This window comes from Solanum stenotomum, chromosome 12, assembly GCF_019186545.1.
Source record: "Solanum stenotomum isolate F172 chromosome 12, ASM1918654v1, whole genome shotgun sequence".
In the NCBI taxonomy this organism is placed as follows: Eukaryota; Viridiplantae; Streptophyta; class Magnoliopsida; order Solanales; family Solanaceae; genus Solanum; species Solanum stenotomum.
In genome coordinates, this window is record NC_064293.1 from 32,460,685 (window position 1) to 32,475,690 (window position 15,006).

General features: G+C 35.3%; 2 protein-coding genes and 1 non-coding gene across 4 annotated transcripts; all 3 read left to right on the forward strand.

Annotated features, from left to right (window-relative positions):
- Window positions 1–1,184: 1,184 nt before the first annotated feature.
- LOC125849137 (probable isoprenylcysteine alpha-carbonyl methylesterase ICMEL2) lies at window positions 1,185–7,838 on the forward strand. Of its 2 annotated transcripts, none has more exons than XM_049529159.1 (11): window positions 1,185–1,638; window positions 2,440–2,516; window positions 3,224–3,293; window positions 3,364–3,444; window positions 5,113–5,187; window positions 5,636–5,737; window positions 6,050–6,187; window positions 6,507–6,572; window positions 7,092–7,235; window positions 7,363–7,453; window positions 7,574–7,838. In XM_049529159.1, the coding sequence occupies exons 1-11, from the start codon at window positions 1,409–1,411 to the stop codon at window positions 7,733–7,735; spliced, it is 1,236 nt and encodes a 411-aa protein (XP_049385116.1). In that variant the 5' UTR covers window positions 1,185–1,408; the 3' UTR covers window positions 7,736–7,838. The 2 variants fall into 2 exon arrangements, with proteins under 2 accessions (XP_049385116.1, XP_049385117.1); XM_049529160.1 differs by lacking the exon at window positions 1,185–1,638 and adding an exon at window positions 1,704–2,280 and having other exon boundaries at window positions 2,445–2,516.
- A 1,368-nt stretch (window positions 7,839–9,206) lies between these two features.
- Window positions 9,207–14,769, forward strand: LOC125848997 (transmembrane ascorbate ferrireductase 2). Its single transcript, XM_049528969.1, has 4 exons — window positions 9,207–9,540; window positions 10,499–10,547; window positions 13,994–14,193; window positions 14,314–14,769. Exons 1-4 carry the CDS (start codon window positions 9,397–9,399, stop codon window positions 14,617–14,619), a joined length of 699 nt encoding a protein of 232 aa, XP_049384926.1. The 5' UTR covers window positions 9,207–9,396; the 3' UTR covers window positions 14,620–14,769.
- On the forward strand, window positions 11,083–11,165 carry LOC125849576 (small nucleolar RNA U30). The gene has a single exon (XR_007444656.1). It is a non-coding gene; the product is annotated as a small nucleolar RNA U30 (small nucleolar RNA).
- Window positions 14,770–15,006: the final 237 nt, after the last annotated feature.

Sequence of the window (15,006 nt, forward strand, 5' to 3'; positions counted from 1 at the left end):
TATCAATAATTCATTTTTATTGTACTAGAAAGAAAGAATCCATTATAATTTTTCAAACTAAACAAATAAAATTGATACTATATTTTAAAGGTATAATTATGAAAAATAACAAAAATTACAACTTATTTATGAAAAATATTTATGATTTAAAAATATTATAATAAATAATAATATATTATTTTTATAGCAAATGTTTTCCCTCTCTCACGAGTCGTTCGCATTAAGAGCCAGCAACTCTAACAAAACAAACAAAAAAGAGAATCAATTCTTCTATTCCTAATTCTCTAATAACGTGGTTCTTCACGCCTCTTTGATATTTCTTCCGTACTTGTTTTTGGTTATATCAGATTTGATCTCGATCTTCTTCTCTTTGATATTTCTTGCGGTTATTTTTCCCCGTGATGACTTCAAAACGGATATTAAATATAATGTAAAATAAATACAAAATGTAATTTGTTGTATTTCGAATACAATTAATATAAAATAAATACATAATATAATGCAAAATAAATATAAAATATAATTCGTTGTATTTTGAATACAATTGATACAAAATAAATACAGAGTACAATGCAAAATAAATACACAATACAATCCTCTCTCTCCCCTCTCTCTCAATCTTGCTCGCCTCTCTCCTCCTTCTCTCGATCTTGCTCGCCCCTTTATGTATTCATTTTAATACAAATCAATTTGTATTTGTATTTTTTTCATACACTATCTCCTCTCTCTCTCTCAGATCTCGCTCGTCTCTCTCCAGTCTCCTCTATCCTCTCCTAACATTTTGCTATTATTCATAACTAAATAAACTATAGCTATAGAGTCCTATTTAAGACCTAATGTTTGGTGTTTTTGAAAATTTCTTGGAAAGACTCAAATATACTATTGAACTTTGAGTTTCAAAAAAGAATTATTTATGCCATATATTAAAAGTTTGGATCATTCATGCGATTTCAATTTGAGAAAAGACTCGTTCATACCATTATTTGTATAAAGAAAAATAATCAACTAATATAGAATAGAAGAAATAATGACATAGATAAGTCTTTTCTCAAATGAAAATAACATAAATGAACCAAAACTTTAATAAATGACACACCTAATTTTCTTTTTCTTTTTTGAAAATTTAATAAAATATTTTACCCTTTATAATAAAATACAATAAAGAAATAAATGCGCAGATAATGGCAGTAATGGATACAGGGGAAAGTAGAGTGTGTGTCTGCAGTCTTATAACCGTTAGCCAGTGAATATGATGTGTCAAACTGAATTTTTATGAGTATAATTAAAGGGTTATATATCCCGCCAAAGTTCACCTTCTCCGGCTCACCTAGAATCATCTTCTCACTTTTTGAGTAAAATTTGAGATCTCCCCTTTCTCGTCGGGATTTTGCATGCTTTTGGCGCGGATATGGAGAATCAAGGGGATACTGCTCACTTACTAGCTAGGGTTTCTACTTTACCAACTTTGCCTTCAATCCCATATAATAATTACCAGCGGAGGAGAAAACCATCGAGCAAAACTAAGTCCACGCCTCCAATTATCTATAATCAAGGATCCTTTAGCCGTGAAATTGGACACGCTGCTGCTGAGACCTATTTGATTACTCGATTAAGTTTCAAGCTTCTTAGTTGTCTCGGGTAACTTGCTCTGATTTGGAATTTTACTCTTATCAAGTTTTATTTTTTAAATATGCTCAAATGGGACAGAGGATTCATTTTCCTAGGTTATATCGGAGAAGAAATTGGAATTAGGATGATAGTGATGCTATAAATGTTGTTTTTTCGTACACAATTACTTTGTTAGCTTTAACTTGAATCATTTATATTAACCGGTATATGAATGAATGAGCATTAGTTGGATTTGGAATTTCTCACTGTAGTCAAGTTTATGAAATTATACTAGTAGAATTTCCAGAGCCTTCTTCGAGATTTCCAGTTTCTGATTATACCATGCATGATCTTAGCTATAGAGGTAGATGATTAGGAGTAGAAGGCTAGTCGGTGGCCAAATTGTGTCACACGTCATATTGGAAAGGGAGGGTACGAACCTTAGTAGTAGTGTGTAGTTTTTTTCTTATTCTTCATTGTGTATTACTATTTGTTGCTTCATTTGCTTTGTCTGTTGATATTTCACTGTTATATTTTTTCTTGCAACCCTGCTTCAAAACTTTTCCTTTGAGCTAAGGCTCTATCGGAGAAAGTCTCTCTACCCTACAAAGGTAGAGGTAAGGTTTGCGTACATGCTACCCTCCTCAGACACCACCCATGGGATTATTTTGGGTATGTTGTTGTTGTTATAATTATACCATACATAATTTTCTTGTAACAAACATGTTTTTTTAAACCTACTCAAGAACAAAGAAACTATTTAGTTGCGACTGAACAAGATATAGAGGAATTATCAACAAGATGTGGTTTCTTATTACTTCCTTTATTCAGGTTAGGTTATCGATGGATTACAAGATTTTTGGGTCTTGCCTTATATGCAATGCTACTTATGCCTGGTTTTATCCAAGGTGAGTATAAAAAAGATGCTCTTTTCCAATCCATTCATATTGAAAGAATGATGAATTGACGATACCTTCTCTGGTGTACAACACTCGTATTAAAGCTAAGCAATATGTCCTTTAACCATTCATATGTCCAAAAAGGTTTGCTTCTAATATAATTCTTCCATAAGAAGAACCAGAATCAGTAAAACAGCTAATGCGTTCTTTGTTATGGAATAGTGTTATGATTATCTTCTTAAAGAGTTAGAAAGCTGGGTATAAATAGTAATGCCTATTGCCGCTATAAATGAACTCCCTAATATTTCTCATTCACATGTCTGGCAAAGTCACTTTTCTAGTATAGTTCTTCAAACAACAAAACTAAAATCAAGAAATTGGTTGATGCATTCTTGTTGGGATTATACTGTCACCATTTCCCACTAGAAGCAAATAGCTACTGCAAAGCAGTCATGAAAAAGCCAGTTTAATCGTTGTAACATTTCATGTGACAAAATATTTTTGTTGTGGCACATTTTCTCATTAGGGTGGGGATGGGGTGTTGGAGGATGGTTAGCATGGAGAGGGATGTCTTTGTAGTCATTTTATGTGTCACATTTACCTAGGACCACCTCTGACAGAGACATGTGCATTTTTTATTTTTTTATTCGGCAACTATATATGTCTATAATTGTGACAACGGGATCAAATTTAACTTGTTCTGTCAATTGTGACAGTTGCATTTTATTATTTCTTTTCACCACTGGTCCGGCGAAGTGTTGTCTATGGTGATCAGCCGAGGAATAGGTATGTCATTGGTCTTCTTTTCTCCTTGACCTACTTTCTTAGGTCGACTCAAACTGACATTATGTTTCAGGTTGGACTTATATCTACCAGCAAAGATAGACAGCCCAAAGCCAGTTGTGGTATTTGTAACAGGTGGAGCATGGATTATTGGGTGAGTAAGAAATCTAGATACTTCTTCTTTCTATCATTCTAAACCTTAAATTCCTCTAGTATGTAATCTTTTTTGTATCATTAATTACCTCTCTGGTGCTATGAACTATCATTAACTTTGTTTATAGGATATTAGGTTTCTGCTCTCTTCATGACATTGATAAAGAGTATTCCTAACTTACTAAGACTGCTGTAGCCACTCTTGCACTTGAACAACATAAGACTTAAAGAGAATGTTTTCCTATATTATTTCCTCTAGGGGAAATTATCCCTGGTGATGCATTCATATCAGCTTTGTAAATTTTGTGTATCTGAGTGACCCTATCGACTAATTACAAAACAATGATAATAGCATCAAATTACAAGTTTTCTTCGTTATTCTGTTTTTGGTTTTCATATCATGGATCTCGGGTCGTGCTTTATGTCATTTCCACTATAAAAAAATCCAATCCTGCAAAGGATTGTTAATGGAACTACTGTCGAGATTCTTCGGACCATATTTCCTAGTATCATCCCGATGTTCATTGCTATACCATCATTTACTCTGTTATACTCAATGGATGAGGTAGTAGTAGATTCGAGATGCTCTGTTTTAAGCCCATAAATAGTCAAGTTTCTTTCCTTGACATGGATATAATTTATGTATGGACAACAGGAGAAGTATGAAACATTGTCAATTGTGTATAATGATCTCAGATCTCTTCTACTACTATCTACAGCTTGGGATAAGCAGGCAGTTGATTATGGTTTCCAAATTCCAGAATTATCAATTTTTTAAATAGATTCCAGCAGTCTTTTGCCTTCTCAAGCTATTGTAGTTCTCATGAAGCTACTAGTGATGATTTCTGAAGACAAAAAATATTGAGAATCTAACGTGTGTGTTTGGCGAGATATCTCAATCATGTTTTCAGTAGAAAGTTAGGTGAATGCATGTTAGGATGGCATCCACAAGATAGAACAAATCTGTGAAGTGCTGGAAGCCTCCACGGATAGACTGTATCCTAAACTGGAATAAAACCTGGGCTCTGGTAGATAAACACCTTTTTTGCAACTTCCCCTTTCTTGATTTAGATGAAAGAATTACCCATTAAAATTCCTGTCGGGGTCAAATATACCCAATCAAATAAAGGTTTTGAGTTATTGACACTGAAATTTCAACCCCATCAAGAACTCATGGAGTTTCATCCGATTACAAATCTGACATTACTCATGAAATGTATAGAAGCACTAAAGAGCTCCTTTACTGTATGGGGGCATGTTCTGCATGACTTCCAGAAACATTAAATATGAGGTTTAGAGTAGCAACATTAAGATGCTTATATAAAGTGGTCTTTCTCCTCTCTCGTTGCACAAACAAACGTCAACAATAAGAACTTCCTTCTCCTCAGATTTTCTTCCTTGACAAAGATTCAAACATGTTGCATGACTGAGTTACCTCCGAACAATGATTTATTAGCCTCACAGGCACATCTCCATAATAACACACATGAGATCAATAACTGGAACTAAAAGCAAAATTGGTTATGCTCAGGTCCTTCTGAATAGATTCCAGCACTTATATATCCCTAATTAGTTCTACTTTATTCATGACATGTTCAATCCTGGATTGGATGGGTGATGTGCTTATCTGAATATAACATTGATGCTGAAGTCCCACATACTCATGCAGGTACAAGGCCTGGGGTTCTCTGTTAGGAAAGCAATTATCAGAACATGACATTATAGTGGCATGCATCGATTACAGGTAACTGATTGAATTCTTAAACTACAGGTTGTCGTCCACTTTCATGCTGCATGTAATGTGTTTTATATTACTGGTTCTCCTGGATGATTCGTTAGATAGAAGGGGAACCAAGACATGATTTTTATAGCGAATCAATAGAACACAATTCTGCTTAACATATTCACTCTCCACAAGGCAATCTTAGTTGATCTGTTATGCATTGATATATGGGACAGGCCCCACTTTTATCTTTAAGGCTCTGCGTTAACCTTTAGTATCACTATGTGAAAAAATAATTTTTTTTTCCAAAAAGATATTGACGGGATCAAAACATCATTATATAGTATGATATACACTGCATCAATTACTACTTTCCCTGCCCTCCCATTTTCTTTGGTCAGCAGTGCCATCACACTATCACACTTTTCTTGTCCACTTTCAAGATACATAATGGACTCTTTGGTTGCAGAAACTTTCCACAGGGAACAATAGGAGATATGGTGGAAGATGTGTCTCAGGGAATCTCATTTGTTTGCAGCAGCATCGCTGATTATGGTGGTGATCCAAATAGGTTTAATATTGTTCCCCTGATTTGCATTTAGAGCAGAATTGAATAAGCATGCCCAGATCACTAAAAAGGATGGTTGAGATTATTTTCAGCTCTAGATTGTACAACACTTCGTAATTCTTATTTATGGATGTGAAGGACATTGGATAGCAGTTCTTCTGGACTCAGATGACTTGACGGACGGTCTAGTTATTCACTATACAAACTAGAGCAGAAAAATATGAAGTAGAAAAACTGGACAGTTCCTAAGTAGCCTTTCTTTACTTATCAAAGACTTGATATTTCCAACTCTGTCATGCCATCTGTATTTTCCAGGATTTATCTCACGGGTCAATCTGCTGGTGCACATATCTCTTCTTGTGTTCTTGTGAAGCAGGCGATCAAAGAATCTAGAGGAGAAACTGTTTCTTGGAGCACCTCCCAAATAAAAGCTTTTTTTGGTTTGTCAGGCGCGTAAGTGGCCAGTTTCATAGCAAAGTTATTATTGGTTATTATTTTCAATCTGGATAGTTGCAATTCACATGATCAAAATCAAATAAAAGGAATTAGATTTTCTTCTTTTTCCTTTTCTTTCCCTAAACTTCTGCTCCTTTCATTATACCATGTTTCTGTATCCTTCTTTTTTCCCACAGCATTCTTTTAGTGTTGCAAATGCTTCACCAAAGAATTGTGTGCATTTTATGCCTTATTTTCCTTCAGTTGGTATGCTCTTCTTTTATTTTATTTATGATAGATTTCTTGCTAATTGGTGTTCCATTGTTTGATTTGACAGGTATGATTTGCCCAATTTAGTTGATCATTTCAATAATAGAGGGTTATATCGCTCAATTTTCTTGAGGTAAATATCCGCTAACAGCATTATCTCACGTAACAAGCAAAAGTTTAGGGTGTGTCTGGTATGGAGGAGAACATTTTCAATTTTCTCATGTTCGATTGGCCAAAATTTTTGGATATACATTTTCTCTAGGAAAACAAATTCCTTATAAATGAGGAAAATGACTTTCGTAGTGGAAGTAGAAAAAACAAGCTTCACAAGTGATATTCCACATTGATTGTGTTTTCCCAACCCTCCCACCATACTCCATCTTCACCCCCATACCACCCACACCCACACCCACACCCACACCCCTACCCTACCCACCCTCCCATAGTATTATCTAAGATTATATACAAATGCTTTGAGGATAAATATCTTTTGCTTATGTAACGAATAAGAAAATAAATAAGAACTCACTTATTTCCCAAAAAAAAACATTTTCCAAGAAAATATTTTTCTTCATGCTAAACAAACCCTTAGTTAGCTACGTTGCCACACCTACCTTTCTGTGAAGTTGAGATTTTAACTTGTCATCTACAGTATAATGGAAGGGGAGGAGTCATTGCAAAAGTTCTCTCCTGAAATTATTGTACAGGATCGGAGCTCTAAAGCTGCTGTCCATTTGCTGCCTCACATTATCCTATTTCACGGTTCTTCAGATAGCTCCATTCCATCGGATTCGAGGTCTGAACTCCTTCTGAAGGGCAATGATGACCCACCACTTTAACTTTAATGGATTACATAAAGAATGGCTATCGCATTTGAGTGCGAACTTGTTTAATAACATGTTGAACTTGCTCGTACTCTGCAGCAAAGCATTTGTAGATACACTTCACAGAGTGGGAGTTCAAGCTGAATCGATTTTGTATGATGGAAAAACTCACCTGGATTTATTCCTTCATGTATGCACTCTTCGTTCATTTTTATGTAGTCTACTTATCGTGGTAGTATTTTTCTGAAATCATTAGGGAAAAGATGAAATTTCAGTGTCTTGCTGAAAATTAATTGATCTTGAACTGCAGGATCCTCTAAGAGGTGGTAAAGATGACCTTTTTGACTATATAGTAGCATATATACATGCTAACGACAAAGAAGCTCTTGCTAAGGATGCTATGGCACCTCCAAGAAAGCGGCTTGCTCCAGAAATCTTAATAAAGTTAGCTCGCAGGATCAGCCCTTTCTAAGACTGCGCATTTGATTGATGGTCACCTAAGTCTGCAGCATATTGTTTTATCCCTCCCAGTTCATTCTAGGTCCTACATGATGTTGAAATAAAGCTGTTTGCTAATCTTCAATTATTGTACCCTGGAAGCTGTTGCTATTGATGGTCACCTAAGTCTGCAGCATATTGTTTTATCCCTCCCAGTTCATTCTAGGTCCTACATGATGTTGAAATAAAGCTGTTGCTAATCTTCAATTATTGTACCCTGGAAGCTGTTGCTATCCATCCCTCTTGTGTTCATAATGTCTTAATGTGACACTGCATATATTCAAATTGCTATTGCACGACATTGTACAAATAATCGATCGAGCCATCTCTCAGTTTTAAATTATTTGTGTTCAGCTATGAGTCATTTTGAAGATGTGCCTCAAGAAACTGAAAATAGTGGAGTGACAACCACTACTAACAAAAAGCTATCTTATGCTGGCACAGTACAATTGATTAAATCAGTGATATTTGAAATCTAATTCTGTTGAATACAAATGTTCATTAACTCAGCAAAGATGATGAAGTCAATTCAAAGTTACTGTAGAAGCTTTACCTGGCCAAGCATAAATGAAATCACCAAGAAATCTTTGGTCTGATGGATTAGAGTGTGCCTTTCAACATATGGGAAGTTGAAATTCTGGATATCTAATAGGATATGGAGAGGAGGGTAACCATCCTTACAAGTGACTTTCTATATCCTTATCCCTACTCTAGTTAAGATTATATGTATTGGGGTTGTTTTGGAATTTCATATGAGCAACAGATAAGTTTAAAATCAGTTGGTTTTGTAAATATTTACTTGCTAAATAATGAAATTTTGATACTCCTCAATAATAGTTGTTCACTTTTGATTCGGTACACACTTTAAGAAACAATAAATAATAACAATAATATTACTATATTATCATTTGAATATATTAAATTTAATGCTTTGAGAAATATATGAGATATTGAATAGTATTTAATAACAAGGATAAAATAGATACAAAATGATAAATTATCTCTTGATTTTCTAAACTAGACAAATATTATTGGACAACTATTTTTAGTATAGTAAACCAGTAAAGATAAATGGATGGAATAATAGTTATTCATAAATAAATAAAAATAGGAGACATAATTCGTATTGGCTTCATATCGCAAACCTAAGAAATCAAAATGTAATACTTACTTATTATTAGTTTTTTACTATCAACTAATCCAAACGGACTCCATAGAGATCTAATCAAAGGAAACAAAAACTATTAAAGAAAACAACAACATCAATTGATCAAAAAAAAAAAAAAGATCTCTCTTATCGAAAATATATTATATATAAATAAAATTACACACCCTTGCCATAAAGCAATTAATCCAATAGATTATTCAGCATTTCCCCAACATTATTCAATTTGTACCAATAAAAAAAATAAATCAATGTGGAGCTGACGTGGATGTCGTGGGAACTGTCTTCCCTGTGAAAGTCAGATGAGGTTAAAGTAGATTTCCATCCTAATTGTGGACTTTAATTAAGAAGAGATCTAGAACTGGGCAAATCTAGAACCCTAGCTCTGCCAATCCGACGATCATCACATTATTTGAACTAGCTACAGATTTCGCATTATTGAGGAGGCTACTAATTTTGAGGATTTATCAATGGCGGTGCCGGTGGTGAGGTTTCCGATTTTCCTATTGGTGAGAGTAATCGGAATTGCGGTGGCAGCGTTGGTGTTGATTTGGAATGTCCATTACAGAGGAGGTTTAGCACTCATCTCTGACAACAAAGCTCTCATCTTTAACGTAAGCTTCCTTCAATTTTCCTGTTTCGCCTAATTTTGTTTAGGCCACACTGAGCAATAATGGCAACTTAAGATATTGATTTGCAGTAAAAAACACATATCATGCACTAATTGTTTTGGTGCGAACGTTAGTTTTCTGTCCAACTGCAGTGGTTGCTGTTTCAGCTCAATCTATCCAGATATAGTCGAAATATTAGAGATAAGTGTATTGTAGTGGTATGGAACACCCATGGACTTCAAGAGCCCGGATCCCTCTATGGTTTAGCATGCCTTGAACTTTCCAATGGAGATCAGATTGTTTTTGTAGCTTAACATTGCTTGTGATGATTGCCCTATTACGTTTTCCTATTTGTAGACAAATTATTGGGTATTGGATGAATTGGCCTGAATAGAACATACTGTTGATAGTGTGGATTCATATTGTTGATCCTGTCTAGTTTGGGATTGAGGGTGTATTTGATGGATTGATCAGTTATCACACAGCTCAAAAGTGTTGGATTATGGATAGAAAGTGATTATTGTGATGACTGTCATTTGAATTTCCATATTGGGATCAAGGTTGCTTTATATACTTGGTCCTTCGTTGGGGAAACTGCTATATCATGAGCGGTTCTTTTATCTTTACCACATTTTTCCTTTAAAGGGACTGGGCAGCAAATGATGCTTTAGTGATAGCTCTTGTAATTGCTGCTTCTCCCAGTTGGTGAACTTGATTTGCGTCATGTTTGAGGAAGTGACTTAGGATGACTCATTTCGTGTAGGATATGCCTAACAAGAAAATTCAATCCCGTCACTTCTAATTTTTTGCATTTTCTACCACAAATAGCACATCTGCTACTAATAAGTGTCGAGATTTATTTCTTTCTTTTCCTTTGTTGTACTGTGATTCAAGTTTCAGAGCCTTTCGGAGAATGAAGCAAACTCTATCTTATTTGTGCTTTCCATGTTGTCTCATGCAGGTTCATCCTGTTTTAATGGTAATCGGTCTTGTCCTTCTAAATGGTGAAGGTAAATATTAAGACTATAAGTCAAACTACCTTATTATAAAACAGATTAAGACTATCAGTCACATTAATTTTAATCATTGTTGCTGAGTGTACTTAAAAGCCATATGCTATATATAAGGAGAGGATATAAATAGAGACTAAATGGCTCCCTACCATGCCACTTTTTTTGCTGTATAGCTAAAACTTATGCATAATGACTCATTTCAAAGAGCTACTTTGTCACAAGTCATTGATAGAATTCTCGTGTATTGTTGTTTCATCCATATATTGCTAGATGAATGTAAATGGTTTTCTGTTTTCTCCTTAGCTTTGTGAGCAAGAAAGGCCACAAAAAAAGAACTTAAATGTGAGAAATGTAATTGTAATTGTTAAATAACCTTTCATCCTTTAAGATGAAAAATGACAAAAGAACAGAGAATATATCCATTACTTCCTTTCAACTCCACCATCTCACACCATGGAAAATTATCTTTACTTGTTTCTTTGATAATTTATATATATACTTAGAAGCGTTGCCTAATTTGATAAGAAAGAGGTGCGATGATGAGGTTATTGAATAATCTCGTTAATCTGATAATAGCTGAGGAAAATCTATCTATCCATTCTTAATCTACTGAGAACTTCTCTTCTTTAGAAGAAATAAATAAATAAATAAATAAATATATATATATATATATATACACACATATACACACTTAAAAGTAAGTATACACCCAATAAATAAACAATATGATAGAAATATCATCACCAGCTTTCTCTTTATTATTTGTAGTCTTTTTATTGTTTCTATCAGTATTTTCGTTTACATCGACTTCCTGGAGAATCTTGTTCACCAACTTAACTCCTTTTGTGGCAATGATGGAGAAACATGGAGGACTATGGAAAATATAGGTGGTCATTTGGGGCATCTAGTGCACATGTAGGAAATCGACCCTAGAAGGGATGTGTTTGAGGCATTATTCATTTATGGGATTATAAGAATAACGTGTTCCGCTTCTCGGATTGTGAACTGACCCCAACTCTGGAAGAAATTGCAGGCTTTATGGGGATGTGATCAAGTCTTTGGAGCTCTGATCTCAGTAACAAAAGACCTATTGTACCTAAAAAGATTGATGGAAACAAGTTTCCGGACTATTTGAAAATCAATCAAATGAAGAAATAGAGTTTGAGAAACAAATGGATTTCTCTAAATTTTTTGTTTAAGAGGTATGGTCAGAAATGAAGGATTAGAAAAGTATCATGGCCAACTTAGCAATAATGGGGATCCAGAAAAATGGAGAGTGCATAGGCTCTTTGCTTTCATGGTTGCATTTTTTAGGCTTATTGTTTTTCCAGTACCGGATGAACATATTTATATTTGTCTGTGTGGAGTAGTAAGGGCATTAACAACAATGGATAACCCTACCCTTATGCCCGTGATTATAGGAGACATGTTTTGTGCATTGACACAGTGTAAAAAGAGTGCTACCTACTTTGAAGGGTGTAATATCTTATATTACAAATATTGTTCTTGGAACACTTGTATCTTTAGATTGCACCAAAATTCACTGTTGACTGGTTCAATTTTATTCCTAGTCACAAAGGAAGGGTCGAGGAATGTGGTCTTCCAGAAGGGGTCCAAAGTCTAGGAGAAAAAAGAACTTTGCATTGACTGATGATTAGATTATCTGGAATTACTGCTAGTTCCTAGCGAAAGAAGTCATTTGCATGTCCTCGCATAGTCCGTTTCTTGTATTGATTGGACTCTGAGGTGTCCAACCTTATGCCCCACTTCGAGTAATGCGCCAACTGGGTCGACTCTAAGAAGTCCCTCTGGAGGAAAACATGAGCTGATTTATGTATGACACTCCCCCATGCTTTCTCTTTGACAACGATGAAATATCGAAAAAATTTGCATGTGAGCATAGTTTCTGAGTTAGGAGAAATGGTGGTAGAGCAGGATATTGGACGGGTTGGTCCCTAAGTACCTCTCATGGTTTTTGACACTTTTGTTATCCAGAGAAGTCCCTGAAGAATCCAACAAGAACATAAGAGACCAACAAATTATATTACGATTAAAACAGAGTTGGAGCGCGCTAGAGCTACCATAGCCCAACAACAAGTCTAGATTCAATTGAGAAAGGATATTCATTTGAGTCTTCAAGAAGTGGAAGGAGATTTGAGGCGGGCTGAGGAAAAGATGGTCCAATTGGAGGAGCTATTGGAAAGCAGGATTAGTTTGGACAGACTAAAAGTGAACAAAATCCTGAGATTCTCGGGTTGAAAAGGGTCCTGTTTGCCACCAGCGAGACCATACACCGCCAACAGGCTGAGTTCAAACAACATAATGAGCAGTTCGAAAAGGAAAGAGTGTCGAGTCCCACTAGGTCAAATGCACATGACGCAAACAAAACATAGCCTACTTGAGATAATCATTGCTTATGGCTTGTTTTGCTATCTTTAACATCCTAAATGGGAAAGTATCTACATTGTCTTACTCGAGCGAACAACTTGAGCCCGGGATGGTCAGCTTACTGGTAGCAAGACTTTTTCGGCTTCACCGGTGGTCCAACCCCGCTTAACATGTGTGACTTAAATTCTGAGCCTAGAACATAACTGGGAGAAAATTTTTGTAGAGCGTGTCTTCACACACAATGAACAATGGTGAATGTGTTAAGAGTCTCAGGATGGTGTGCGAGAGAAGACAATTGATATATACAATCACACAATATCAAATCTGTAAAAAGCAACAAAGACCATATTAGGCAATAAACACAATATGTATCCAAGTAACTAGTAAAGTCAAATATAAATCAATAAACAAGCTCGAATTCTAGTTAGGTTTCATAGCAAAGTCGTTAGAGCTGTCACACCCTTTTTTGCACACATTGAAGCTTGAAGGTTTTTTTTTAAGGTGGCTGGTGGTGGGGAGAAAGAGAGGAGGAGAAGGAAGAAGACAGAGAATAATGGAGGTCAAAAATACGATTTTTGAGATGTTTTCTGCTTGATAGAGATGTCAAATGAGGGTCATTGGATGAAAAGAGGATAGAGGGATGAGATTGAGTTCTACCCATTTAACCAAAACTATGTAATTTTGAGCCACGGTTTACTAGACCAGGTTGGGTTTGATTGGGTTGGCGGAATTGGATCCAAATTGGCCCAATTAAACTACAATTGAGTCTTTTTGGCACCTTTTAAATTTAATATATATAAAAATACTCTTAAAAAATGCATAAATAAGAAAAGAAAAATAAAATAAAATAAAATAAAAGGGTAAACTAAAAGATGCGCTAATAAGAGAAACATGATACTTTTTTGGGAGTAATTAAAAACGTCAAAATTAAGGTGTTCACATAAAGTAGTTACATTTTCAGTTCTTGCATCATAATCAGAATAATTCAGCATAGCTTATGTATCTCTTGTGTCATGGATTATGTTAATCTCCAAATTTGGTGTGGATTGCTCCAGCAATGCTGGCGTACAAGACAGTCTCAGGAACAAAGAGCTTCCGGAAATCAGTTCATCTTGTCCTACAGTTCTTGGCTTTCTTTTTGAGTCTAATCGGTCTATGGGCTGCTTGGAAGTTTCATAATGACAAAGGAATCGACAACTTTTACAGTCTTCACTCATGGTTGGGCTTATTTTGCCTTTTTCTATTTGGTGTCCAGGTACTTCTCTTAATTCTCCTATGCTACTCTTTTGTTGTATCCCTTTTCCTGTTCTTTTGCAGCGTCCTTATTACTATATGTAATAGTGCATAATTTAGTTTTTCAACAACTTCTGGACAGTGGTCTGTTGGTTTTGCAACTTTCTGGTATCCAGGTGGTTCAAGGAATAGCAGAGCGACTCTTATACCATGGCATGTCTTTTTTGGCATCTATATATATGCCCTTGCTATTGCTACCTGTGCTACTGGCTTCTTAGAGAAAGCTACATTCCTTCAAGCAAGCCACATAATCTCACGCTACTCCACCGAGGCATTGCTAGTGAACTGTTTGGGTGTCTTGATTGTTGTTTTGGGTGGATTGGTTATTCTCGCTGTCGTCTCTCCAATGAATGGAAGAAGTGACACTGTAAGAGGACCAGCAGAATAAACACTAGTCGATGTGTATTTGAAACTTCAATTTTGAGATAAAGTTTATATGAAACTTCATGTATGGAAGGGTTTACTTTTATTTGATAAAAAAGAGATGTAAGAAAATGTTTATTAAGCTCAAAATATATGATCAGGTAACATTATGGAGTAGTGCATTTTCTCAAGTTGATCAATATTTATTCTCTAATTCATATCATATATGACAATTCTTCTACACATCAAAGTGTTGGGAAAGGCAAGACACTAACAAGAATGCTAGACAAGATAGTAGCGGAATAATATCCAAATCTAAACTTTCCCTTTCAATTTGAACTAAGAGAAGACGAACCAAATCAAGCAATATGAGGAATGGATAGCAACTATATCAACCAAACTAAAGCAACAA

Excerpts from the sequence above, each read along its gene's own strand:
- LOC125849137 (XM_049529159.1), top strand. The coding sequence starts at position 1,409 with ATGGAGAATCAAGGGGATACTGCTCACTTACTAGCTAGGGTTTCTACT. Across the intron at positions 6,188-6,506 it reads TTTTTTGGTTTGTCAGGCGC|GTATGATTTGCCCAATTTAG; the intron begins GTAAGTGGCCAG and ends TTGATTTGACAG. Across the intron at positions 7,454-7,573 it reads ACCTGGATTTATTCCTTCAT|GATCCTCTAAGAGGTGGTAA; the intron begins GTATGCACTCTT and ends CTTGAACTGCAG.
- LOC125848997 (XM_049528969.1), top strand. The coding sequence starts at position 9,397 with ATGGCGGTGCCGGTGGTGAGGTTTCCGATTTTCCTATTGGTGAGAGTA. Across the intron at positions 9,541-10,498 it reads ACAAAGCTCTCATCTTTAAC|GTTCATCCTGTTTTAATGGT; the intron begins GTAAGCTTCCTT and ends TGTCTCATGCAG. Across the intron at positions 14,194-14,313 it reads TTTTTCTATTTGGTGTCCAG|TGGTCTGTTGGTTTTGCAAC; the intron begins GTACTTCTCTTA and ends ACTTCTGGACAG.